General features: G+C 53.2%; 8 protein-coding genes across 8 annotated transcripts; 4 read left to right on the top strand and 4 right to left on the bottom strand.

The window, feature by feature from the left end:
* Window positions 1–1,888: 1,888 nt before the first annotated feature.
* On the bottom strand, window positions 1,889–2,443 carry J4E86_005038 (uncharacterized protein; the record flags this gene model as incomplete). The annotated part of the gene is made up of 3 exons (XM_051445574.1): window positions 1,889–1,954; window positions 2,006–2,322; window positions 2,386–2,443. 3 exons carry the CDS (start codon window positions 2,441–2,443, stop codon window positions 1,889–1,891), a joined length of 441 nt encoding a protein of 146 aa, XP_051303671.1.
* A 3,178-nt stretch (window positions 2,444–5,621) lies between these two features.
* J4E86_005037 (uncharacterized protein) lies at window positions 5,622–7,418 on the top strand (the record flags this gene model as incomplete). The annotated part of the gene is made up of 4 exons (XM_051445573.1): window positions 5,622–5,725; window positions 5,774–6,028; window positions 6,077–6,486; window positions 6,538–7,418. The coding sequence occupies 4 exons, from the start codon at window positions 5,622–5,624 to the stop codon at window positions 7,416–7,418; spliced, it is 1,650 nt and encodes a 549-aa protein (XP_051303670.1).
* A 1,966-nt stretch (window positions 7,419–9,384) lies between these two features.
* On the top strand, window positions 9,385–10,724 carry J4E86_005036 (uncharacterized protein; the record flags this gene model as incomplete). The annotated part of the gene is made up of 2 exons (XM_051445572.1): window positions 9,385–9,723; window positions 9,813–10,724. The coding sequence occupies 2 exons, from the start codon at window positions 9,385–9,387 to the stop codon at window positions 10,722–10,724; spliced, it is 1,251 nt and encodes a 416-aa protein (XP_051303669.1).
* A 553-nt stretch (window positions 10,725–11,277) lies between these two features.
* On the bottom strand, window positions 11,278–14,118 carry J4E86_005035 (uncharacterized protein; the record flags this gene model as incomplete). Its single annotated transcript, XM_051445571.1, has 4 exons — window positions 11,278–11,529; window positions 11,639–12,439; window positions 13,053–14,050; window positions 14,103–14,118. The coding sequence occupies 4 exons, from the start codon at window positions 14,116–14,118 to the stop codon at window positions 11,278–11,280; spliced, it is 2,067 nt and encodes a 688-aa protein (XP_051303668.1).
* A 156-nt stretch (window positions 14,119–14,274) lies between these two features.
* J4E86_005034 (uncharacterized protein) lies at window positions 14,275–15,087 on the bottom strand (the record flags this gene model as incomplete). Its single annotated transcript, XM_051445570.1, has 3 exons — window positions 14,275–14,661; window positions 14,715–14,951; window positions 15,004–15,087. The coding sequence occupies 3 exons, from the start codon at window positions 15,085–15,087 to the stop codon at window positions 14,275–14,277; spliced, it is 708 nt and encodes a 235-aa protein (XP_051303667.1).
* A 221-nt stretch (window positions 15,088–15,308) lies between these two features.
* Window positions 15,309–17,717, top strand: J4E86_005033 (uncharacterized protein; the record flags this gene model as incomplete). Its single annotated transcript, XM_051445569.1, has 3 exons — window positions 15,309–16,101; window positions 16,149–16,239; window positions 16,286–17,717. 3 exons carry the CDS (start codon window positions 15,309–15,311, stop codon window positions 17,715–17,717), a joined length of 2,316 nt encoding a protein of 771 aa, XP_051303666.1.
* A 1,140-nt stretch (window positions 17,718–18,857) lies between these two features.
* On the top strand, window positions 18,858–20,717 carry J4E86_005032 (uncharacterized protein; the record flags this gene model as incomplete). Its single annotated transcript, XM_051445568.1, has 1 exon — window positions 18,858–20,717. One exon carries the CDS (start codon window positions 18,858–18,860, stop codon window positions 20,715–20,717), a length of 1,860 nt encoding a protein of 619 aa, XP_051303665.1.
* Window positions 20,718–21,295: 578 nt separating this feature from the next.
* On the bottom strand, window positions 21,296–22,910 carry J4E86_005031 (uncharacterized protein; the record flags this gene model as incomplete). Its single annotated transcript, XM_051445567.1, has 2 exons — window positions 21,296–22,574; window positions 22,627–22,910. The coding sequence occupies 2 exons, from the start codon at window positions 22,908–22,910 to the stop codon at window positions 21,296–21,298; spliced, it is 1,563 nt and encodes a 520-aa protein (XP_051303664.1).
* Between the last annotated feature and the right edge of the window lie 1,366 nt (window positions 22,911–24,276).

Below are 24,276 nucleotides of genomic sequence, written 5' to 3'. Positions count from 1 at the left end.
ACAGGCGAAGGAAACTTATCATGGAGCATCCTGAGCATAGAGTGCTGACAGTAAGCACATGCAGAGCCACGAGCGACCTGCGCGCAGCCTGCAGGACTTTCCCACGCAGGAGATACAGGAACGAGTAGGATAAATAGCCTTCTGAGGGCCATTGGCCACTGCTGATATGGCGAACCGGGTTGCTAGCTTACATGACCACACATATTCAGGGCCGAATCGATAGGGAATCGATAGCGCAATTCCATATGTTGCGCGCATGAGAAAGAGGGAGACACAGAAAGTAATGGAGGTGTTGAAGGAGCGCAGGCGGGATCATGTTGGTCTGTGCGACGGCGCGTCGAGGTATTGTCGTCATCCCTCCACCATCGCCTCGACGCGCCTTCCTACTCGCAGCGACGCGCCATGCTCACCCAAGAGCAACGTATAATATTTCCTTTGCGATATCGCGGTGCTGTGGTCGTACACACGTAGTTCTGTGATCAGCCCAGCCTTTCAAAGCCACATCCACGCTGATGCCTTCCCACAGGCGTCGCAATCATGCGCCTACCAGCGCGAGCACAGCTTCAAGACCTCAGTCATCTATCTTTACCCATACACTCTCGCAGTGCTCACATCTCCGCAAGATCCGACCATGAAAGCCTATATTTGTGTGGCGGACAATGGATGTACTAATCTCTAACCCGCCCAGAACTGACTCTTCAAAGCATTCGTGACAGCACTCCCACGATGGCTGGCGCAGCAAGGAAAGCTTCGAGCGCCAAAGGTAGTGCCTTGGGCGGGGAAATATGGCATCATAACTGATCAGCAAGTACGTGATTGCCCTCTTGCATCCTACGCCTGCTTTCCGATTAGACAAACGCTAACATACATCTCCGCAGATCCACAATAATTCCAGCTCCATGCTCACTATGCCTACCACTACCTCCGCACCGAATGCCAAACCCAACACCGCACTATCTACCATCTTCTTAAAGATCGACATTGCTATCATGTTCTTCGTGTGGAGTCTAGAACGATCCGCGGGTACACTCGGGCATGCATATCATACCCGTACCAGGTCACTGCACGAACAGGCACTGCTAGACAAAGGGTGGTGCAACACTCGGATTACAGCGAGTTTCATGGGCATAGTAATCCATATGGCGTGTGATGCCAACTTCACATCTGAGATTAGTAGATACGCAAGGCATGTCATCCACCGCCACCTTGGCTACGACAGAGGGGTTCAGCCAAATTCCTTGACAATCTTGACTGAGGCGCAAGCTGTCAGAAGCCCGTTAGGCCAAGGCATACACCGCATACAACTGGAGAGCAAAACGGGAAGGGAAATGTGGGGTGTGGATGGGGCTGAAACGAGGAGTTGCCTCAGGTTTTGTCATGTCAGAGATGTCACAGCAGTCAAAGCAAAAGGCAGGAAGGTAAATCCTTGGATAATGGCAACGTTGGGTGAGAGCGATACGTGGAAAGACTGAGAATTGCAGTGAGCAAATGTGTCATGATGGGTTTTTGGTTATTGATTCATTTTTGTTCGTTTGTAAGTTGTTAAGTAGTGCAAACACCTAGCGCCCGTACATTCGCTGCATGACGCCGTGAAATAGTAAATAAGCTCGTTCGGTGCGTTCTGGTTGGGATAGGATGCTCGACTGCTCGTTTGTTGGGGATTTTGGTATCGTGAGATGAATGCTGCTGCTCGTCTTAGATGCTGAGTATGAACGCCTCCGCTCGTGGGCGGTTCCGGAAAATCGCTAAATCATGGTGGGTGGTCTGCCAGAGAGTTGGGAGTGGTACGTCGTCTACGTGGACATTGTACATGGAAAGGCGTGTGTGGGGTATAGTTTGTTGAGAAGCGAAGTTGAGGTGCATTGTTGCTGTCTACGGAAGGGCCAGACTATGCGGTCATCTTGCGGGCTGTGGAACCACGCTTGGGGAGAGTCCATGGCTCGGGGCAGACGACCTTGAATAACGTTAGTACGTCGATATCTAATAGGCATGGAATGGTACATACCTCGCCCTCGCTAAACGCCCAGAAGTACGCTCCCATGCCGATGATGTAGTAGAGTCCCGAGTTGGTGCCTTGGTAGATCAAGAGCGCACACAGCGCACTGAGCGGGTAGATGATCAGGCGCGCTTCAATCGAGCGGTGCAGTCCTGTGCCAGCGAGCAGTGGCAATGGCCATTCCCATGCTAGACCGATGAAGCCGAGAATCATGTTGATGACTTGGAGTACGGGGATGGGCTTTACGGCGCCATCGAGGTTCTTGGTAGCAAAGTCCCAGAAGATCTTGGGCCAGAAGAAGCATTCGAGTGCAGCTCCTATTTGATCTGGAGTTCCGAATTAGTACGTTGTTGGAAGTAAGGTGGGGTAGAGTGAATGTGGTGACTTACACGCAGCAGCCGTGAGGATGACGAGGCGCGCCCAGTGGTTCTTGATTAACTTGCCCATTGTCGAAATACGGGTATTATAAAGAAAGGATACGAGCAATAAACCGAGCCCGCGGTCGTATAGGTGAGAAAATAAGGGCAAATAGAAAAAATGAAGAAAAGAAAGTGGAAATGTCCCTTCGACTACCAGTAGTCCCTCAGCGACAGATGAGCATCGATGGGCTTGGGTGTGGCAGGGCGAGGTTTTGTGTTATAGACACTGACCTGGTCGCGGATGGGCGGTTCGCAGGCGTGGCGAAAGCGGTAAGGCTTCTGGGAAGATCAGGCACGGAGCAACTCGAGTGGAGTGTATAGTGGATAGCAGTTATGGTGGGCTGAGGCGTAGGCGAGTATCAGGCGTGTTAGGTGTTCAGGCAGCGTGGTGTTGCCGTTGAGCTTCGCGACGTGAGGCGTGTCAGTATATCGGGAGCGACAGCGGGTGTCGACCGCAATTGTAGAGACAGTTTATGCGCCAGGGCCTTGCATCGCGCACCCTGGTCGCACTCTTCTTCTGGCTCGGCGCGCGCTGGGGGGAGAGATGGTTGCTCGTAGCCGCTTGACCCGCTTCGTGGACGATTGGGCGTGTGGGCCGCGCGATTGGCTGGGCTGCTGTGATGCTGCATGCGACGCCAGCCTCTCTGCAGCCACGGTGCCAGTATCCTGGATCGCGCCGCCATTTTAGTCTATCCTATCAATCCTATGAACGGCTGATGCTCGCTAGCTTGGCAAAGGTAGTGTAGCGAGGGCGGAGCTAGGCGTGAATCTTCGCGTTCACGTGGTTTGTAGCATCTGTCTAAGACTTGGTGACTGTTTCTCGGCGGAGACATTATTCAGGTCATGGTTTAATTCTATACCGCTACTTCGTTGATGGTGGCGGCGAAGAGTTTGCAAAACGCCTTTACGCAAGCCGATTCGCGTTACCGCTGGCTCTGACGTACACGATAGCCATGAAACCAGCGCAGTGCGAACAATCGGCCACTCTGATCGAATAGGTAATTCTCCGCAGATATCGCCATCGCACGTGCGGCACGGCAGCACTCAGATAATCCGTCCCGACGGATGCCTGAGTCCCGGTTTCTGTTCTGTGCCTCAGGTACTCCAACCGCAAACCTGGCGCATGATGATCAGTCATCTGCATGGAAGATCATATCGAAGCTCGCTCCTGGTTCCTCAGGCTTGCTCATCAAACAACATCATACGACAAAGTTTACTTCAGATGCCCTCGTGGCTGTCAATGCCGTCACGGTGGGGGCTGGCAGCCATGGCAGACGTTGACGCAAAACAAAGTGGTACGATACTCGTTCGGTATCAGTTCGCACTCATGGTGAAGCTTTTGGCAGCGCTCCTGTCGGAGAATTGAACGTGGTTCACAAGCTGTCGATCAGAGGGCATGTGTGGTTGAGCGCAGAACAATGGCCTGATGTTGTTTTCTGCGGGTGTGCTTTGGTTAACGGCGAGCAAAAGGAAGGCGCGGCCGTGGCATCTGTTTACGCTGCTTCCCAATTGGGAAATCTATGATAGTGTAATCCAGATGTCGGAGTTGAAGACAGCCCAGAATCTAGCCCTCCACCATCACTCAGCATCCATCATTTCGCCGAGAACCACTTCTCTCGGCTTTCTTCGCACTGCACACCGCTTCCCATATCACGGCCTAAGGCGGGACTAACAAGACTTTCTTCATATCGTCGGCCATCCACGAGGCCGGCAATTCGCATGCTGCCGTCCGTCGAGCCGTGTACGATGGAGACGGTCCCAAAATAGAGGCGAGATCTTGTACACATGCAGCCAGCACAGCGCAGTAGCGGGCTCAAACTTTGTGGGGGTTCCTCGAGCGCTTCGAGACAGCCCCTGATTGGCCGTGTGCGCCACGCCAATGCTCGCCCGTTAGATTTGGTGCTACCAACCACGAGCACAGAGAGCCTCCAACAGCGATGAATTCAAGCCTCGGCGGTTCTAACGCAAAAGCCACAACAGGCTCCTACCATGTGTCTTTCGCGTCTTCGATGCAGTATTCTGCGCAAGGGGCGGTAGTTTAGAACCAGATCCGCCACCCCAATGCGTACCTTCCGTACCTGCCAACGCTATCCCCTCCGCGACTGCAGTCATCAATCCCAAAGTTACCAGCCTCTGCATCTAACCTAACGACATAACGTAGCGAATACCACTTTCAGCGATTCATTCAGATACCCGTCCTGATTTTCCTATCCCTTTACGACCCGCCTTCCAACGTGCATCGTTTCAGCGCGCCTCGCCTATCCGTCGTGAACCCCATCAAAAGAATCGGAGCCCATCTGCCAACGGTCAATCGCACCCCTCAGGAAATACCGTCCGAAACCCTACCACGCGGCTCAGGCCCATCTGTCAGATCGCACTCACGTCTGAAGTTTGACAGTTGTAGATCGTGAAGATTCGCAAGCCTCGCAGCCTCACGAACACCAACCCCAACAAACCCACTAGCGAAACGGCAATCGCCTCGCCACTCGCCGGCATACACTGCACTCCTACTGCGCATTATCCAAGAGCAACTGAAGATCTTGAGCTCCGAACATACGACCGCATTTGCAAGGAAAACATGGTTCTGTGCCTGGCGCTTCAAGTCTGAGACGCTCTTCACACACTAGCCGCTCGCGCATAGCAGCAAACCCCTCCCCCAACTTCGATACCTCAAAATCCGACCTTGCGCCCATTCTGGTTTGGCGCCACCGGATTTCCTCTGCATCACGTCCCTCCCTAGTCATAACCTCTGTCATCCAGCTTAACGGCTCCTGGTATACGGCACCTTCGTGGGGCATCGGTTTGAGCCACATCCGTACCGAACAGGCCCTGTCGGTTTCAGCACAGCGTGCCGCTCTACCCAGGTTTTACGGCTTTGCCTATCTGCACCTGATCTGCGCACGTTGACTCGGCTTGTTCCCAAGGCTTGACATTCTAATACCCTTGGTTCCCGGCAGCCTTGGATCCTCCTCCCCATCCGCGCGCTCTCTCTCTACATCACTCCGCTCGTCCCGGGACACCCACATTCTTTTCTTCACTTCGTATCTGGCTGGCCGGGTCGAACTTCGACTGGATCGTTTATTTCCTGGTTGGGTTCGCTTATACCACGCGTATACTCTTTAATCTTTTCTATAATCACCGTTGAACGGCACGCCTGAGGTGGACTTGTTGACGACACAACCGATTACCGCGGAAGATCATTCACCATGGGCGGCGGCGGCACATCGTTTTCCAGGCTCTTTACGCCACAAAAACTCTTCTTTCACATCTTCTTCTGGGGTTTCCATTGGGCCCTTTTCGGCATAGGATGGTAGGAAGCCCTTACTCATATCATCGATCGACCACTAACTTTAGTCAGGTGGAAACAAGCCGGTGACGCACGTTTAGCACCGCTTAACGCTCTGCAGTACTCAGTATGGGTATCTCGAGGTGCAGGTCTTGTCCTGTCAGTCGACACCATGGTCATCGTCATGCCAATGTGCAGAAACATCCTCCGATGGCTCCGTCCCAAGGTGCGCGTACTGCCGCTTGATGAGTCTCAATGGTTCCATCGACAAGTCGCCTACGCCATGTTGTTCTTCACTATCCTCCACGTAGCGGCGCATTACGTCAAGTGAGTTGATATGCATCTTACCCAGCTTGACTTTGCTAACAAAGACAGCTTCTTCAACGTCGAACGTGTGCAGGTCCGACCCCAGATCGCGCTGCAAATCCATTACGCCGAGGCTGGTGGAATCACAGGCCACATCATGTTGCTGTGCATGCTTTTAATCTACACCACGGCGCACCACAGGATTCGCCAACAATCATTCGAGACCTTCTGGTACACTCACCACCTGTTTATCCCATTCCTGCTCGGCATGTACACACACGCGACCAGCTGCTTCGTTCGTGATACCGCTCCAGCTTTCTCGCCATTCGACCACGACAACTTCTGGACCCACTGCATTGGTTACGAAGGATGGCGATGGGAGCTTGTGGGAGGTGGCCTTTACCTCTTCGATCGTCTCTACCGTGAGATTCGTTGCAGACGCCAGACCCAGATCGTCAAGGTTGTTCGCCACCCATACGGTAAGCAGATCATCAATGTTGTGTTCGAAGGATTGCACTAATGCCGAATAGATGCCGTTGAGATTCAGTTCACCAAGCCCAGCATGAAGTACAAGCCCGGACAATGGCTTTTCCTGAACTGCCCGGATGTCAGCTACCACCAGTGGCATCCATTTACCATCACTTCCTGCCCCAACGACCCGTACATCTCGGTTCACGTGCGCCAGGTTGGTGACTTCACTCGCGCACTTGCCGATGCTCTCGGTGCTGGTCAATCGCAATCCAAGCTCTACGACGAGCTCGACCCCATGGGCATGTACGAGATCGCACTTCAGCACGGCCAAAAGATGCCCGCTCTCCGCATCGACGGACCCTACGGAGCCCCCGCAGAGGATGTTTTCGAGAACGAAGTCGCAGTCCTCATCGGAACCGGTATTGGTGTCACACCCTGGGCCTCAATTCTCAAGTCCATCTACCACCTCCGTCTCAGCCCCAACCCACCCAAGCGTCTACGCCGTGTCGAATTCATCTGGGTCTGCAAAGACACCTCATCCTTCGAATGGTTCCAGACCCTCCTCTCATCGCTTGAAGCGCAGTCCCTTGGCGGCGCAGATGGCGACCAATTCCTGCGCATCCACACTTACCTCACCCAGAAAATGGACGTCAACACTGCGCAAAACATTGTTCTCAACTCTGTAGGCACCGACAAGGATCCCCTCACAGAACTCAAGTCGCGCACCAACTTCGGTCGTCCCGACTTCCAACGCCTGTTCTGCGGTATGCGCGATGGTATCCTGGACCGCACTTACATGAACGGTCTGGAAAGCACGCTACGCACAGAGGTCGGTGTCTACTTCTGCGGTCCCAACGTTGCGGCGCGCGACATCAAGAAGGCGTGTAAGCAGGCGGCATGCCAGGAGGTCAACTTCAAGTTCTGGAAGGAGCATTTCTAGACGATGTTGTTCAAGAATGTGTATTTTGTATGCGAGGTTGAATGTCAAGGCGTATATTAGGTTGATGTGTATTTGTTACGATTAGCCTTCAGAGTAGTAACCCAAGGGTACACTCCATTTTCATGTGTTCTTACTACAATATGCGGATTATGCACAGGAAAGAAAGAAAGAAACTAGACTTTTTGAAAACCTCTATCATGCCTCCAGTTTCTTTTACGCATGTGTTGAACGTCTGATGTGTTGTTGATACTTACTCGTACCTCCTAGAGAGACTCGATCACACGAACCAAAACCAAGCAAGACAAGCCTTCACCAAGCACGTCCAACCTCCAACACATCCCACCATCGAACCACACTCACTCCACCCAAGTACCCTACTCAATCTCACCTCTAACAGTCATGCACCACGCCTCTATTCGCCTCATCTCTGTCCCTTGCAGCCTCGCTTCGGTACAACGAGCTTCCGAACCATGCGCATGGTGAAACAAGACCTCTTAGCACCACCATAGTAATCCCACCTCTCCACTCTGAATATCTGGGCAGCTATAACAAAGGATCAAAGCTGTGATGTTAGAGAATAAAGGTGGTGCGATGATGGGTCGATACATTCTCCGATGGGATTGGGAAGGAGAGTGTAGGTGTGTAGGTGTGTAGTTGTAAGGCCACCTGCCTGTCTTACCCCGAATACCTACGCGCGCGCGACAACTCTTCCGTCTTCCTTCAAGAACAATTCTCTGCCACTGCTTTCTCTTTCTTCATGCATGTATTATCGATGTGCGTGTACCTGGATATACATGGCAACTGCCAGCGCGATGCGCGTCGTCAAGCCGCCAGTCGCCACATATTGCGGCGCAGTCATGCAGCAAAAGACGGACCGGAGACCGCGGGGATGGAAATAGACGGGAAGTGTGATGTGCATGCGGCGTGGGCGGTTCTATAGGCTGATGTGGTTCTGTGGATTGCGATGATGTACGTCTTCGGGATTGGAGAAGACGAGGGTGTTTGCAGGTGGTGTTCGCGACTTCCATGCGATGACGAGGTACGCGCCCCGGTTTCCTCAACATGTGTATTCCTCCATAAGTGACATGACACCTAGCAAAACGAACGAACAGCAATAGTCTAACTACCATTGTCTGTCTGCGCCAACGTGACATATCAATCCTTCCGTCGTACACCGTACCTGCGTGACAACCTAACCGCCGCATCTAGAACCCATCAATCGGTGAACGCGCCGAGCCAACACACCAACAAATACTTCCATCCGCATCCCGAATCGGTCACGAGCCGAGGCTACACAAACGCTATTCATGGTTTACGCATGTTTTTTCTCCACTCAACATCACGTCTCCAACTATCGTGAAATCCGACTTCTCAGTACTACTAGTCTCGGAGGCTCGGTGTAGGTTACACTACCAGAAGCAGTATAGCTGCAGCCGCCTACCTCCAACCCCACCACGTAGCTTCGCGGCGGAAACGTAGAAGGGGTCCAACTGCATCGCGGAACTGCCAGACTGGGAAGCCGATACTTGCGCGTACCTGCCCCCTTCTTGCGGACTTGTCTGCCCTCCCATTCGTGGAAAGACTGGTGATGCGCGACTATGTGGGGTTCTTCCTCCAACTTGCCATGGCGGGGCGGCGTGACGTTCTCATGAATGGAAGTATTATTCACGGGCGCGGTTTGCGTGGTTGCCCCGCACCAATTGCGAAGGAGCGGAAGGGTAAAGTCTGGGTTATAGTAATGGATTAGGTACATGCTGGCAAGCACCAAGCGGTAAAGGCGTACGCTTGCAGACAGGCAGAAAAGAAGGGCCGCGGGAGTAAGTAAAGGTGGCCAGGTGATCTTTATTGACGCGGTTGTCCCCCCCAGTTTTTTGTTTACCTACCCTTTCTATCGGACCTTTCTTGCATCATCCCCATCCTTGCGATTGCATACCTTTAAACGTTCCTTTTTCGTGCCTTTGGTTCCATGGCTTCTCTTCCCCTCTTCACTAGCTGGGCGTCGGAGATTAAGCAATCACTCAACATCAAAGAAGAGACGACCAAGATGAACGGCACACATACTGAGGCTGCTGCTGCGCCGGCGACGAACGGTGTTAGCAAGGCTAATGGCAACGGCACGGATGTTCAGTTCTCGTCAAAGGCTAATATCGGTGTTTACACCAACCCCGCGCATGATCTCTGGGTCGCGGAGGCGGAACCCAGTCTGGAGGTTGTTCAAAGAGGAGGTGATTTGAAGCCAGGCGAGGTTCTTATCAATGTCAAGAGCACGGGAATCTGCGGGAGTGATATTCACTTCTGGCATGCTGTACGTTTTCCACGCCCTTGGGGTTTTGACGGCAGCACAAAGCTTCCAAAACTACACAGAGAACGAACAATTGCTAACTCGATTTCCAGGGCTGCATAGGACCCATGATCGTAGAAGATACCCACGTCCTCGGCCACGAATCCGCCGGCACAGTAATGGCCTGCCACGAATCCGTCACGCACCTCAAGCCCGGCGACCGCGTAGCCATCGAACCCAACATCATCTGCGGCGAATGCGAGCCCTGCCTCACAGGCCGCTACAACGGCTGCGAGCGCGTCCAATTCCTATCCACACCACCCGTCACCGGCCTGCTCCGCCGCTACCTCAAGCACCCAGCCATGTGGTGCCACAAGCTGCCCGACAGCATGACCTTCGAAGACGGCGCGATGCTGGAACCCCTTTCCGTTGCGCTGGCTGGCATGGACCGCGCGAACATCCGCCTAGGTGACCCCACCATCGTCTGCGGCGCCGGCCCCATCGGCCTCGTCACACTGCTGTGCTGTCAAGCGGCTGGCGCGACCCCCCTCGTAATCACCGACATCGACCAAGGCCGTCTCGACTTCGCCAAAACCCTCGTCCCGGGCGTCCTAACCCACAAAGTCGAATTCAGCCACTCAGCCACCGACTTCCAATCCGCCATCCTCAAACTAACCGACGGCGTCGAGCCCAGCCACGCCATGGAATGCACCGGCGTAGAATCCTCCATCTGCGCCGCCATCCAAACCGTAAAGTTCGGCGGCAAAGTCTTCGTCATCGGCGTCGGCAAGAACGAGATGAAGATTCCTTTCATGAGACTGAGTACCCGCGAGGTGGATCTGCAGTTCCAGTACCGCTACTGCAATACGTGGCCCAAGGCTATCCGGTTGTACAAGAGCGGTGTCATTGATTTGAGCAAGTTGGTTACGCATAGGTATAAGCTTGAGGATGCGGTTGAGGCGTTTAAGACGGCGGCGGATCCGAAGACGGGGTGTATTAAGGTGCAGATTCAGAGTTTGGATTAGGTGTGGATAGGGGAGTTGGCTGGTGGGAGGTTGCTTTATGATGTATATGACGATGACGATGACGATGATGGCGATGAAGGGCGGTGGTTGGTGTGAAGGTGCATTTCAGCATTTAGATATTGGCGTTTTTTTGAGGGAGAGCTCGTCTGTTTGACGGTATTTAGCAAAATTGAGAACATGATCGTTCATACTACCTGTGTATCATCTGTCTCCTGCTCAGCTTGGATGTGACGTAGTTCAATTTCTTGTTTGTGTGTTCTTTCCAAAAGTGCCGACATGTACTGACATGACCCATGATAAACGGTAGAAGAGAGGATACGATACTGGGAATTACCATCCACACAAACAATGGGAGAGCAATAGTAAGTTCAAGTAAGGTCATAACATCATATTCTTAAAGAGACATCCAACCAACCCGCCCACCCTCTACAAAAAACACCCTGGCACAGCCGTAGCCGCCATTCTGGTCACAAGAACCCCCACGTACCGCTACACTACATACTACAATCGTCCCACAGAAAAACAAGGCCTCCCCATCCCTCAACCATCATATCTACTGCCCCTCCGGCCCCTCAATCAAAATCTTAATCCCCTTCCCTTCCTTGACATCCGCAAACGCCTTCTCCGCCTCATCAAACTTGACCTTACCCGTGATGAGCTCTTTGACGCTGATCCTGCCGCCAGCAACGAGATCGATGGCGGTTTGGTAGTCGCCGGAGCCGTAGCGGAAGGAGCCTTTGACGTTGAGCTCCTTGGTGCACATGGCCATGATGGGGAAGTTGATGTCGGGTTTGCCCATGCCGCCCTGTTTCAAGTGTTAGTATGGTGGGAGGATGGTAAGGTAGGTGGAGGGATGGGAAGGGGGAAGGGGGTATGTGGTGGTTAAGTGAGGGTGTGAGGGTGTGACAACATACCTGAACATAAGTCCCCCCCATCCTCAACGCATGAATAGCAGTCTGAATACACGGCTCCGCCCCACTCGCATCGATAATAACATCCGCGCCCATACCCAGCTCACACTCCCTAACCAGATTCTCAGCATTCTCCTGCGCACTCACTCGCGCAGACTTGAAACTCGCGTTCGCCGCGTACTTGAGCGCAAAGTTGAGCCGCTCGTCGTTGATATCGACAGTCACAATCTTCTTCGCGCCGTACGCCTTCGCAACAGCGCAGCACAGCAGACCGACGGGCCCAGCACCGAATACGACAACAGAGTCGCCGGGCTTGATAGACGCTTGCCGCGTAATGTGTACGGCGACGGCGGTAGGTTCAATAAGCGCACCCTCCTCCATACTCATATTCGCCGGTAACTTATAGCAGTAATCCTCCGGCAGCGTATAATACCTTGCCAGCGTGCCATCGTACGGCGGCGTCGCCGCAAACGCCATGTCCGGGCATAAATTGTATTTCCCGTCTTTGCAGCGGACGCAGCGGCGGCAGGGGACACCGGGTTCCATGGCGACTTCATCGCCCACTTTGAGGCTCTTGACTTTGTCGCCGACGGCGTGCACGATGCCGGCGGATTCGTGGCCGAGCACCATCGGCTTCTCGACAATGAAATGCCCGATCCGGCCTTCGACCCAGTAGTGTACGTCTGAGCCGCAGATGCCGGTCCATCGGGGGCGGACGAGGACGTCGTAGGGGGAGGGGAGGGTGGGGATGGGCCGGTCTTCGTATATGACTTCGTTTTTGGCTTTGAGGATGAAGGAGGGGTTCTGGGGGTGGGTTAGTTGGAGCGTTCAGACTATTCATATGGTGGTTGTAAAGGTATCGCATGTTTGGAGGGGCATGGTGGGGCAGTCAAGCTATACCTTCTGGGTTGCTGTTTGTGTCGCCATCGTGAAGTATTGTGAGAATTTCAAGTTTCAGTCGCAATCGTTATAGAGTCAATTGTTTGGGAAAGAAATAAGTAAGAACACGTCCACTCAAAACTCACGCGCAGGTGAAATGCTAATGACGATACAAACGGTGGATCCTGGTAGCCCTCGCGGCAAGCTATCCCGCCTAGGTTAGGAAATGCCCCTCCATTGCAGGCGGGAGTCTGGAAGCTGTCCAAATTATCCGTATTAATTATCCGGCGCTTGCATCACTGTTCTTGGAAAGCTGGAGTGGGTATCTCGGCGTTGCTCCGAGGTCGCTATGGAGCGCCGCGGCTATGCGAATGACCAAACCAAATTGCGCATGTTCCGGTTCGTGGGACACCTTGCCATTTCGCCTTAGTGTAAGCTCGCCGGGTCTTTTGAGAGGGTAATGTGCGGCAATCTTGGTTGGAATATCTCAGCTGGCCTTTGAATTTTGCCTTTTCCAACATGACCACCAGCAAGTCACGAGTGCATCATCGTCTTGATCTTCGCTTGTCTCGGACGGGCCCCAGTCATCGCGTCCTTTCTCTTCTCCCTCCTCCACTATCTGCAGTCCAAGCTCAAGCATTCGGCGGCGAAAGTCCTTTATTTCAGGCAAGTAAGCGTCTCTGTATGGAAACTCGATGATCACTGTAGCGTTGTCGTCCGGAGACAGCCAAACGCCGATAGTATCGACCAACATGCGTGGATGGTCTGGGGAGTAGAGCGAATCTGCAGCAAGAATCAAAGGGAATTTGGCGGGAATGGACTCGTCATCGCCAGTACTGTTATCGTCTGGCAATGGCTCACAGGAGGCGGGGTTTGTCCAGTCAAGCATAGCTGTGCGGACTGTCCCGCCATTGAGACTGACGGCCTCGCGATTCTGTTGCGCATTGTAGGCCAGGTTCGGACAGATGCTGGGAAGATCCGTCAGAACAACGTCTGCGCCCAAGCCTGCCATTGCCAGTCCAACTAGGCCCGTACCCGATCCAAGCTCGAGCACTTGTAGCCGATTTTGTGTGTCCGGGGAGACGAGATGGAAGGTTCTGAGGCGCTTCGCAAGCATATAGGAAGCAGCCCAGGTCTTCAGGCCCAGATCGTCGCCTGTCATGGCAGGCTCGTGGATCTTAAGCTCGAATGAGTCGGACGAGGTGGGAATCTGGAAAGTGCGCGACATGGTGCTCATGGCAGATCGACCGGATCGCTCACTGAGCCGGGCGCTGGCTTGATCCCATATGCGCTCCTTGACCTCATCGTCTTCTATCCATTGCAGCCCGCTACTGATAATGGTCGTGAGGTATCGTGTGACGCCCTCTGGATTGACCTGAACTACAGGCTCGCGCGCCTCTATCACTGCCTTCCCATCGTGATCTGTGTGCCTTGTACTTGTATATTCCCACGAAGGCGGAGCGGTGGTAAGGAGCGCGAGGGTTTCGAGGAGGGCCTCAGCGGAGGGCTTGGTGTAGAGTTGCGGTAGGTCAAGGACTAGACATGGATTTAGCACCAAGACACGTAGATGCAAGGCGCAGATGTATACCATCTAACATGGACATTTTGAAGCGACTATGGCGAATGCGCGGGAAAATTGTTGGTCGGTGGGGTACAGTACTCACCAGGTCCAGCGTGGGCCCAAGCTAGCCACCGCGGGGCTAAGATGCAGGTACCACAAGCAGATATTCTGATAGTCCAACGCTGCCTATTCGCCCGTCTCAAGCCTTCTTTAGGGTCGTCTTAAAGCCGTAGTATGCTTGGTCCATGTCGAATTGGAACTCGCGCGACTGCTCATCGCTCAGTTTCTCGGCGGCCCGCATTTGGTTCAGAGTGATCAGCCACTGCACAATCTTGCCCTTATTCTCGAATTCGACATCTGTGACCTTGTTGACAGCCTGAATGATCTCAACAAGGAGAGGGTGTAGGGTGTCCTTCTCCACCAGCCCGATCTTGATGGCGTCGAGCAGAGTGATGAAGTTCTCGGTTGCGTTGACGACCAGCGTGGCGTCAGCAACGTCGCCTGACTGAGCCGATCGTGATGGTCCCTGTTCGATAGTAGCGGGTATACCAACGCGCAGTCGTTCGATAGCTCGGGGACATTCCATCTGGAGTCGTGTCAGCCTAGTACTGGAGGAGCTCAAGACTTGCTATGACGCACATGCCATTCCTTTGCAAACTGGTCCAGGTCACCGAATGCTCGTGCGACAGTCTCATTGGCAAGATTGGACTTGTACTGCTTCATCAAGCGGTTGCATGTCTCGGTGTAGTCGGCTTCTGCGATGGAGTCTTTCAGGTAGGCCTTTTCTATGGCGTCGAGCGTGATGATGATGCTGTAGATCTCGGCGAGCGAGTCGTTTAAGTCGCGCTCGGCATTGGTCGTTGAGAGCTTGACTTCCTGGGTAGATAGTGAGTATGCGCATGCGGAGTGGGACTGAGGCGCGTCATACCTCATCAAGGTTGATGGTTGCCGAGAGATTGGAGCGCGGAATGTAGGGCGTCGGCGCGTAGGCCAGCTGTCTGCCGTAGGACATTATAGCGATAAATTAGTTGTCTTATAGAGTCGCGGGTTTAGTTGGGTGGTGCACAGTTGTGTTATCGATGCGCCGCAGCTCATCGCGTGGGGAAGGCGCTAGGGATCCAGTGCAGGGTCCTTAGCGCTGGAACTTTTTCGAGGCCCAAGTTTTTCAACCGCCAGCTGCACGCCCGGCCAACAACACCACTCGCCCTCGAGGAACCGCCAAATACCGCCGACATGCCCGTCTCCAAGGCGACCAAGAAGTTCCAGAAGGACAAGCTCGGCGACGTCATCAAGCGCCGCAAGGATGTCGCCAAAGTCAAGCAGAGGAAGCAGATGGACACCAAGAAGAAGGAGCGCAAGGCCCGCGACAATGCCAAAGCCGACGACCTAGAGGAAGAAGCCGCGAAGAAGCCCAAGACGAATGGCGCCAAGGACGACAACCTGGGCGAGATGTCCATGGACCAGTTCTTCCAAGGCGGTTTCCAGATTCCCGAGATGAGCAAGAAGAAGACCAAGCCCAAGACTGGCAAGCGCAAACGTACACCAGTCGCGGAGGATGGTTCGGAAGGCTCTGATGAGGACATGGAAGATGCGCCCGACGGCACCGACGAGTCCGGCTCCGAAAGCGACTCTGGCGACGACGCAGACACACACAAGGCGCAGCTCGAAGGACTGGCGGAGAAGGACCCCGAGTTCTACAAGTACCTCAAGGAGAACGATGCCGAGCTTTTGGACTTTGCCGAAGACGCCGACCTTGCAGAGATTGACGCTCTGTCTGCCAGTGAAGACGAGGCCACGCCGAGGAAGAAGCAGAAAGCCCAGAAAGCGCAAGAAAGCGCATTCGACGACGAGGAAGACGCGGGCAATGAGCTTGGCTTGAAGACAATTCAAAAATGGAAGGCTGCCATGGAGACCAAACATTCCCTGCGCGCCATGAAGGAGGTCGTTTTGGCCTTCCGCGCTGCATCACACATGAACGACTCGGAGGCTACTAAATCATACAAGTACTCCATAACCGACCCAGATGGTGCGTCCATAAACACCCACCATGAGATCCAGACTAACAGCATGTAGTGTACCACCAGGTTCAAGTAACTACTCTTCACCTAGTACCCAAGGTTCTCCAACATCACTTGCCCGTCAAGGAGAGCGCTGGAGGCAGGATGTCAGTAATCACTCTATTTCTTTAGGATATTCACTAACCATAACAGTCGCGTTGCCACCGACTCGAAGAAGTTCCGCACACTTACCCCCCTCCTCAAGTCGCATACCGTCTCGATACATCACCTCCTTGAGAACCTGTCCGATGCGAAGACCCTCCAGATGACACTGGACTCGCTCTCTCACATGCTCCCATACATTTTGTCCTTCAAGAAGGTCGTGCGCGAGGTTGTGCGCTCTGTCGCATCAGTCTGGTCGGATAGTGCCAACAACGATGGAACAAGAGTGTCGGCTTTCTTGGTTCTGCGACGACTGGTAGTCATTGCGGACCCAAGTATCCGCGAGGCGGTCTTGAAGCAGGTATACCAGGGCCTGGTCAAGAGCGCGAGGAATACCACAATCCACACCATCCAGGGTATCAACCTGATGAAGAACACCGCAGCCGAGCTCTGGGGCATCGATCCCACTGTTGGCTACACCACAGGCTTCGGCTTCATCCGCCAGCTCGCGATACATCTACGCACAAGCATCACCAATAAGACAAAAGACTCCTACAAGACCGTCTACAACTGGCAGTACGTCCACTCGCTCGACTTCTGGTCAAGAGTCATCTCCATGCACTGCGAGACCCTCCGCGAAGCAGAGTCCGGCAAACCCTCACCACTCCGCCCCCTCATCTACCCCGTCGTCCAAGTCACCCTCGGAGCCATGCGCCTAATCCCCACATCGCAATACTTCCCCCTACGCTTCCAACTCATCCGCTCGCTCCTGCGCATCGCCCAAGCAACCTCCACCTACATCCCGCTCGCGCCGGCCCTCGTCGAAGTCCTCAACTCAGCCGAGATGAAGAAACCCCCCAAGCCCAGCACCCTCAAAGCCCTCGACTTCAGCATCAGCATCCGCGCAACAAAAGCCTTCCTGCGCACACGCATCTACCAAGACGGCATCGGCGAGCAAGTCGCCGAACTTCTCTCCGAATTCTTCATCCTCTGGACAAAAAACATCGCCTTCCCTGAACTCGCCCTCCCCGTCATCGTCATGCTAAAGCGCTGGGTCAAAGCCATGACGAAGAAGAGCTCCGGAAACAAAAACACTAAAGTCTCCTCGCTCATCGCGCTGCTCGTCCAGAAACTAGAGGCGAATTCCCGTTGGGTCGAGGAGAAGAGGAATAAGGTTGAGTTTGCGCCGAATAACCGTGCGGGTGTCGAAGGGTTCTTGAAAGATGTAGAGTGGGATAAGAGTCCGCTTGGCGCGTATGTGGCGGGTCAGCGTAAGAGCCGGGAGCAGAAGGCTAAGTTGCTCGAGGAGGCTAGGAAGACGGAGGATAGGAAGAGGAAGGAGGGGGAGAAGTATGATAAGAATGGTGGAGAGGAGTTTGCGGCGGATGAGGATGAGGAGGAGGAAGAGGAGGTTGACCTTGAGGGGTTGAGTGATGAAGATTTGGAGATGGATGATGAGGAGGAGGAGAGTGATGATGAGTAGAGTGGTTGGTTTTTGTACTGTATCGGATATTTTGGTGTTGGGTTAAACGGATATGTATGTGTGCATGTCTGTAGTAGAGATAGACACGTCGTCTGTGACGGGATATGGCTGTGCAATGAAATGCGGCATGTTTCCCTGAATCTTCTTTCTTGTTCAATACTCGAGTGATGGCGAGTTTGATGTACAGATAGATTCGTCTTTGATGAGCTATGCTGAAGGTATACAATACATCAAGTTTTGTATCTACATTGCCTTAGCATGCGGTGCATACTTCAGACTGTTGTATAACCTGGGCACAACTCAATATCACAATGTGTCGGCATAACTGCCATGGTCAGGCTTGCATCAAATACTTCGTCTTGTTTCACTTGAACCTTTCCCCATGTAGAGATCAATATGTGAGTTTATCTAGACTAATGTACCTCACTCTTTGCATCAAATCATATGTGCATTGCATAGCCTCTGGACACGTAGTACTCTGACTATAACATGCATTAGTTGCATATAAGAATGACTGTTCTTCCATAAGATATACTTGTTCGGGGTAAGGTTATCGCTTTCATCCCTCGTATATGCGTGCTATAGGCATTAGTGACTCCAACATGCATTGTCTTGTGACTTTTGTCCAATGTAAATTCAGAGAGATACATACACCCATGTTGAACGAGATAATGCGTTAGCCAATCAAGACGCGGCGATAATGCGAGACTAGCGTGGCATCCGCGACATCGAGCACTTGCGGTCAACCATCGAATACTATATAAACCTCACCCATTTCCTCCCATTCATCTTCAGCATCAATCTAACTTTCGATGCCAGACTTACCATAGTTGATAATTATTACAGTTGCAGGTGTGCCACGGACATATCGTAGCTTCTAGTAGGGTCTAGTAGAAGACTCAGAATTACCCGCACGCGTGCTGCCTCAAGGCTGCAGCGGATTAGTACCGGAGGTCCATTACACTCCACGTCATCTACCAGTACATTAGTATCCATATTCACTGCTCCTCTCTTTTACCCCGCACCTCGTTGTTGCAGCCTAGAGGTAGCGCGGCACGTATATGGCAAACGCCAGCTGGCGCCTGACATTGTAAACAAACACACGACCACCCCACCTCGCAGACTATCAACCGCAACACCATGGCAGCGACCAAAAACGAAGTCCCCAAATCCTCAGCATGGCTGCTGGAGAAAGCCCAAAATGCTGCGAAGGCGTCTGGTACTGGACCAGAAGCCGTCGCCAGGATCCTACAAAAGACGAAGGAGCAGAAGGAAGCGAACAACGAGGAGCACCAGAAAAGGATGAGCCTTCTGAGCAAGAAGATGACGGAGTTGGGAGCAAAGCATCAAATGAACCCGTTCAAGAATGCGGAGCAACCTGTCGCGGCGGACACCATCGCGGTCACGCCCAAGGTCATCAAGCCAGCGCAGCAGGGTTTAAAGCGTAAGCTTCCAACATCTCCCGGTGCGAAGCCTGTCAATCCGCCGGCTAAGAAGACGAAGGTCCAAGAGAATCTCCAGCCTCGAGTTCAAGACAAGTCCAAGGCGAAGGAGGCCGTCTCCCAGAAGCCAAAAGACGACACCTTTGAAAAAGCAAAAGAGGATATGACGGAGCCGAGCAAGTCGAAGGTCCAAGTTCAGATTCAAAAGAAGCCGCAGCCGAACGCCGGTATGCCTAAAAAGCTTAAAGTAAATACAAAGGAGCTGGGCAAGGCGCCGTCTAAGTCTGCGACTCCAACCCCGACACAGAAGAAGCCACAGGAGAAGGAGACGAACGAGCAGATCGATGTTCAGAGCTTGTGGACGATGAGGAAGCAGAGGGAGCCTCTTAAGGACTCGCCAAAGAGTGCGACGTTTGCAGAATCAGCGACTGCAGGCGCTTCACGGGAGCGGTCGGCTGCTACATCTTCAAGGGCCGCAACGCCAGCAACACCGGCAACGCCAACAAACGCATCAGAATCAGAGATCGTGCCATCAAACGACCTCTTCGTCTCAGACGATCCAGACGACAAGTATCCCATTGCAAAATCCCTCCCAACATGGTACACCTCCATCACCATCAAAGACCCGCGCATGGAAGCCATGACCAAAAAACGTCCCCTCGCCCTCGTAACCCTCCAAGCCCTCAAAGCGGCCTTGACAGATTGTGAGAAGCCAGGAAAATCCCAGATCGAACTCGAAGCCCTCTACGACAAGATCCGCGATTTCATTCACAAAGCCGAAATCGACCTGCAAGTCAACACCGTACTACTCCGCAAAGCCATGACCCTAAGCCCCGACTACGGTCTACCCCGCATCTTCAAACCAGGCACGAAGTTCCCGTGGGATCTAAAGGCGGATGCGTATCAACTGTACAAGCGCTGGTACAAAGGCGATTTGAATCAAGATATACTGCGCGGTATTGCGCCGCATAAAGGGGATAACAGGACGAGTGATCGCCTGGATGAGACGTACCGTGCTCAGTTTCCTACGACCGCAAAGTACTATGGCGAGGGGGAGTTGGTGCTTGGTCAGTGGTGGCCAACGCAGCTTTGCACAGTGCGCGACGGGGCGCATGGATCAGCCCAAGGCGGTATCTACGGTGAGCGCGACAAAGGCGCTTACTCCATCGTGCTCTCCGGCGGAAACCCATACCACGACGTCGACAACGGAGACACCATCGAATACTCTGGCACCGAAGGACGCAATGGCACGCCTACGGAGAATACCGCCCATCTGATCAAATCGGCCGAGTTACTCAACCCCATCCGCGTCATTCGCTCTGCGCAACTGAATAAAAAGAACCCTTTCCGACCGGAGTTGGGGCTGAGGTACGATGGGCTTTATGTGGTCAGGGGGTATACGTGTGTGGATAGGGAGAAAGCGATGTATCGGTTTCGGCTCGAGAGGTGTGAGGGGCAGGAGGGGATTCGCTGGCAGGGGAAGGCGAAGAGGCCGACGGAGTATGAGTGTAGGGAGTTTAGGCGGTTGAAGGATAAGGGTGTTGGGGTTGGTTGGTAGGCGGAGACGGACACCTTCATGGCGGGAGATGGGTTGTTTTGGAGTGTGTGACACGGTTCTCCCGTCCTTGTGGCAGATGCAACACTTGTTCGGGTTGATGGATGGATGGTATGGCGGTGGTGATGGCGGATATACCGTTCCCTTTCTTTCCCTTACTTTCCTTTGTCGTTTACTTCAGGCGTTTCTCAGGATACCCGTTGCTCACTCATCAGAATAGCAGGAGAGCAAACTAGTCAGTCGACGACAGATACGTCTGTTGCACAACGACAGCATATGTAGTTTCCTTGGGGTGTATATAAAAATAGGAAGTGGTTTTGTAACAAAGTCTAGTCTGTAATCGCGCATATGTAGCTACGCTACGCAACGATCAAAATTGAGAGATCAAGACTGTCTCGGGCTGTAGGATATGTCTCTTTCCCGTAGGAACAATCTCTTTTTCTGAAAAACATATCATCATTCACAAGCTCATCTCTATATACCCGGGTATGTCTACTCCAAAACAACAACAAAAACGCTATGCCAAACGCCATCCCTTCATTCACAATCCCAATCATGGACACATCGCATGCATCACTCCCTCAAGCCTTCCCCTCAACAACCTGCCCCAGCGCCTCCCCCTCAACCACCGCATCCCCTGGTCCCTTCCCCTTACTCCCCACCTTCTCCAACGGGCTCATAACCTTCTCCTCCACCCTCTTCTCCTCCCCATCCACACTAATATTAACCCAACCCCTAACACTATCCTTCGTCCGACTCAAAATCGTAGTATCATTAACCAAATTCCAGCTCTTCGCCGGCCCAGCCTCATCCTCCAATTCCAAATCCGCCGCACTCGTATTCGCAACCCTCGCCCCATTCTCCCTCAGCATCTGCAATATCGCGCGTGTGTTGAGCCTGAGTACGCGTTCCGGTTCCTTCGCGCCGAAGACTTTGGTTGTGACCCAGGGGAACAGGACGCCGAAATCGGATTGCGAGAGGTGCGCTGAGGCGATGGGGTAGAAGATGTGGGGACCAGGTTGGTTTGTGTGTTTCGAAGATTGGGGAGAAGGAGATAAGATGGATTTCGTTTCGCGGAAGTTGGAGGACCAGTTGTAGAAGCCTTCCGAGGCGATGGCTAGCAGGTTCTTGCCGCCAGAGGGGGAATCGTAGCATGGCATGGGTTTGGAGCGGAGCCAGCTTGTGGCGGGGCTTTGGATGGGGAGCGTCCAGAGGTCGAGGAGGGTGACGGAGTTGCGGGGTGTGATTTGTTGGACTAGGGTTGAGTCTGAGGAGGGGGTGTAGAGGGGTTTGTAGCTTGTGGTTGGGGTTGAAGGGCGGTGGTAGACGGATTTAACGAATTGCACCATCGTGCATGCGCCGAAGGAGTGGCCGGCGTAGCTGATGGAACCGGGCTCGTGGATGTTGAGGATGTTGGAGAACATGCTGAGGAGGTTCTTTCCCTTGGGTTGGTCTTGGGCTACGTTATGGAGTTTACGTCCTTCGTCGATTTTCAAGACTGCATCGTGTACCATGCCCAATTCCCATAGCCGTATCTTCAATTGTTCGTCTCGTGCCTCGTATACTTCTGTGCTCGCCTGATGCGCAATGGATCGGTAGTCGACGCGCTTCGTCTTCTGCTTCTCTTCCGGTGTGTGGTGGATGGCGAGAGGCGAACTGCCATCGCGGTGGTCTGCTGCTACCACTACGATTCCGTGACTTGCAAGCGACCCGCAGATGTGCGAGTATGCGTTCCGTGTACCCCCCAATCCGTGGGAAAACATCATGACGGGCCATCGATCGGACTTCGGCGGTGGAGCGAGGAGTTCGGCGTTTTGGTGTACAGGCATGGAGATGTAATAGAGCAGTTGTGGCATCAATCTAGACAACTGTCAGTATCATGCTCACCCCAATCGCATCTCACGGTACTTACGAGAAAACACTCGCAAACGCGCTATTCGCCCCCAGAAACCTCGCATAAGCACTAATATATTCCCTCTGCGGACTCGGTATCCATCTCACAGCCTTCTCATTACTGTCTTGTTTACACGGATAGAAGATGCGGAAAGCGACAGTGGGTAGATCCGCAGGAGGCGCATCCGCGCTCGGACTGTCCAGGTCGCTTGTGGGTATCTCTACATCCACGGAGCCGACTTTGTACGGTCCCGTATGCGGCGGGAAGCCCGGCGTGGGATTTAATCGATGGAGCCACGACATATCGGCAATCGCAAGCGGGTTCGCTGTTCCAAGCGGAAGTCGCGAGGGGAGAGCGCGGGTAAGAGATCTAAAAGCGCGTGAGAACGACAGTATGATTGTCAGAAACCGTAACAATCAATCTTCAATCGGGTCGTAAATCTAGTAAAGAAACGAACAGGCCGTAAAAATGGGGTGAAAGTAGTGGAGGAAGTCTAGATCAGAAAACGGAGCCGCACGCACGCCTATATCATGGAAATCTGAAGAAACATGCCAGTGACGCACAAAGCCCATGCTAACACGCTACTGCCAGGGCACTGGGGCGTCCATCCTCGGAAGGGCACGCGACCCCCGAGTGCTTAGCCCGCCCGCCGGTGCCATCCATGACTGTGGCAAATGTAAATTTGCGACATAGAGATGCCGAGGTTTCGGACGCGTTACGGCGGATCCAGAAGTTTCCCCAGCGCGTCAGCATGCAAGATATGGGCATACTGTGGGAATTCTTCGGAGTGCAGGAAGCTGGATTGATGGATGCTATCGGGAGTCTGCTGGATCGAGTTCGGATGGGCGTGGGGAGTGGCTTGGAGCGTGATCGCGTGCGCATGCATTATCCTTTTTCATGATGACGACACGCCAGACGTTTAGATCCGCGCATGCGCGAGATCGCGCTAGGCTTCACGTCGCCGCGTCTGGCCACAAAACCTTTGCGCCCACCGACCGTAGTATAGTTCAAATGTCCAAGTTTTGGTTGAAGCTATATGTGTTCAGTCTGGTACGGGATTCCGTTGATCTTGCATCAAGCCCGACCGACTATTGCCCCGACGTAAGAACTATCGATGCAGGTGGTGAGAACAATGTCCCGATGTAATCCCGACATCGTGGATGACATGTGATCGTCATGTAGCTCCCGAGTAGCGCGCGATCGTGAGGTAGACTGGATGCGATGTTGCATCAGTGGATGGTTGGCAACGCATTGAATGAAGAAACATGATGCATATAGGTTGCGTCAATTCACGATGTACATCTCAACGGCTAGATACCAACATGTCTGCAAAGACGATAGCTCAGGACTCTGGAAAAAGAAAATACATCTCAGCGGACGCGGAAGTCAAAGGTCCCCTATGACGGCGGAATATCGATGCAAGGCAAGACGACAGCACGCCGTCAGGTAGCCATACGTAACAATCGTAATGCAGGGCAAACCCTGAATCCCTCGTCTTCGCTGAGTGAAGTTTTACAAGTCAAAAGAGCTCGTTTTGATCAGCCTTCGTCCAATGATCCTTTCATCCACATTACATCTTCAAGCAATCCATATATCCAGGGAAAAACACACACAAGAGCAGACCGCATATACAAACTACACAATTCGAAAAACCATCTCAATCGCAAC

Source organism: Alternaria arbusti (genome assembly GCF_024043155.1).
Source record: "Alternaria arbusti strain BMP 1465 chromosome Unknown scaffold_5, whole genome shotgun sequence".
Taxonomy (NCBI): domain Eukaryota; kingdom Fungi; phylum Ascomycota; class Dothideomycetes; order Pleosporales; family Pleosporaceae; genus Alternaria; species Alternaria arbusti.
This window is presented reverse-complemented; position numbering and strand designations above follow the sequence as displayed.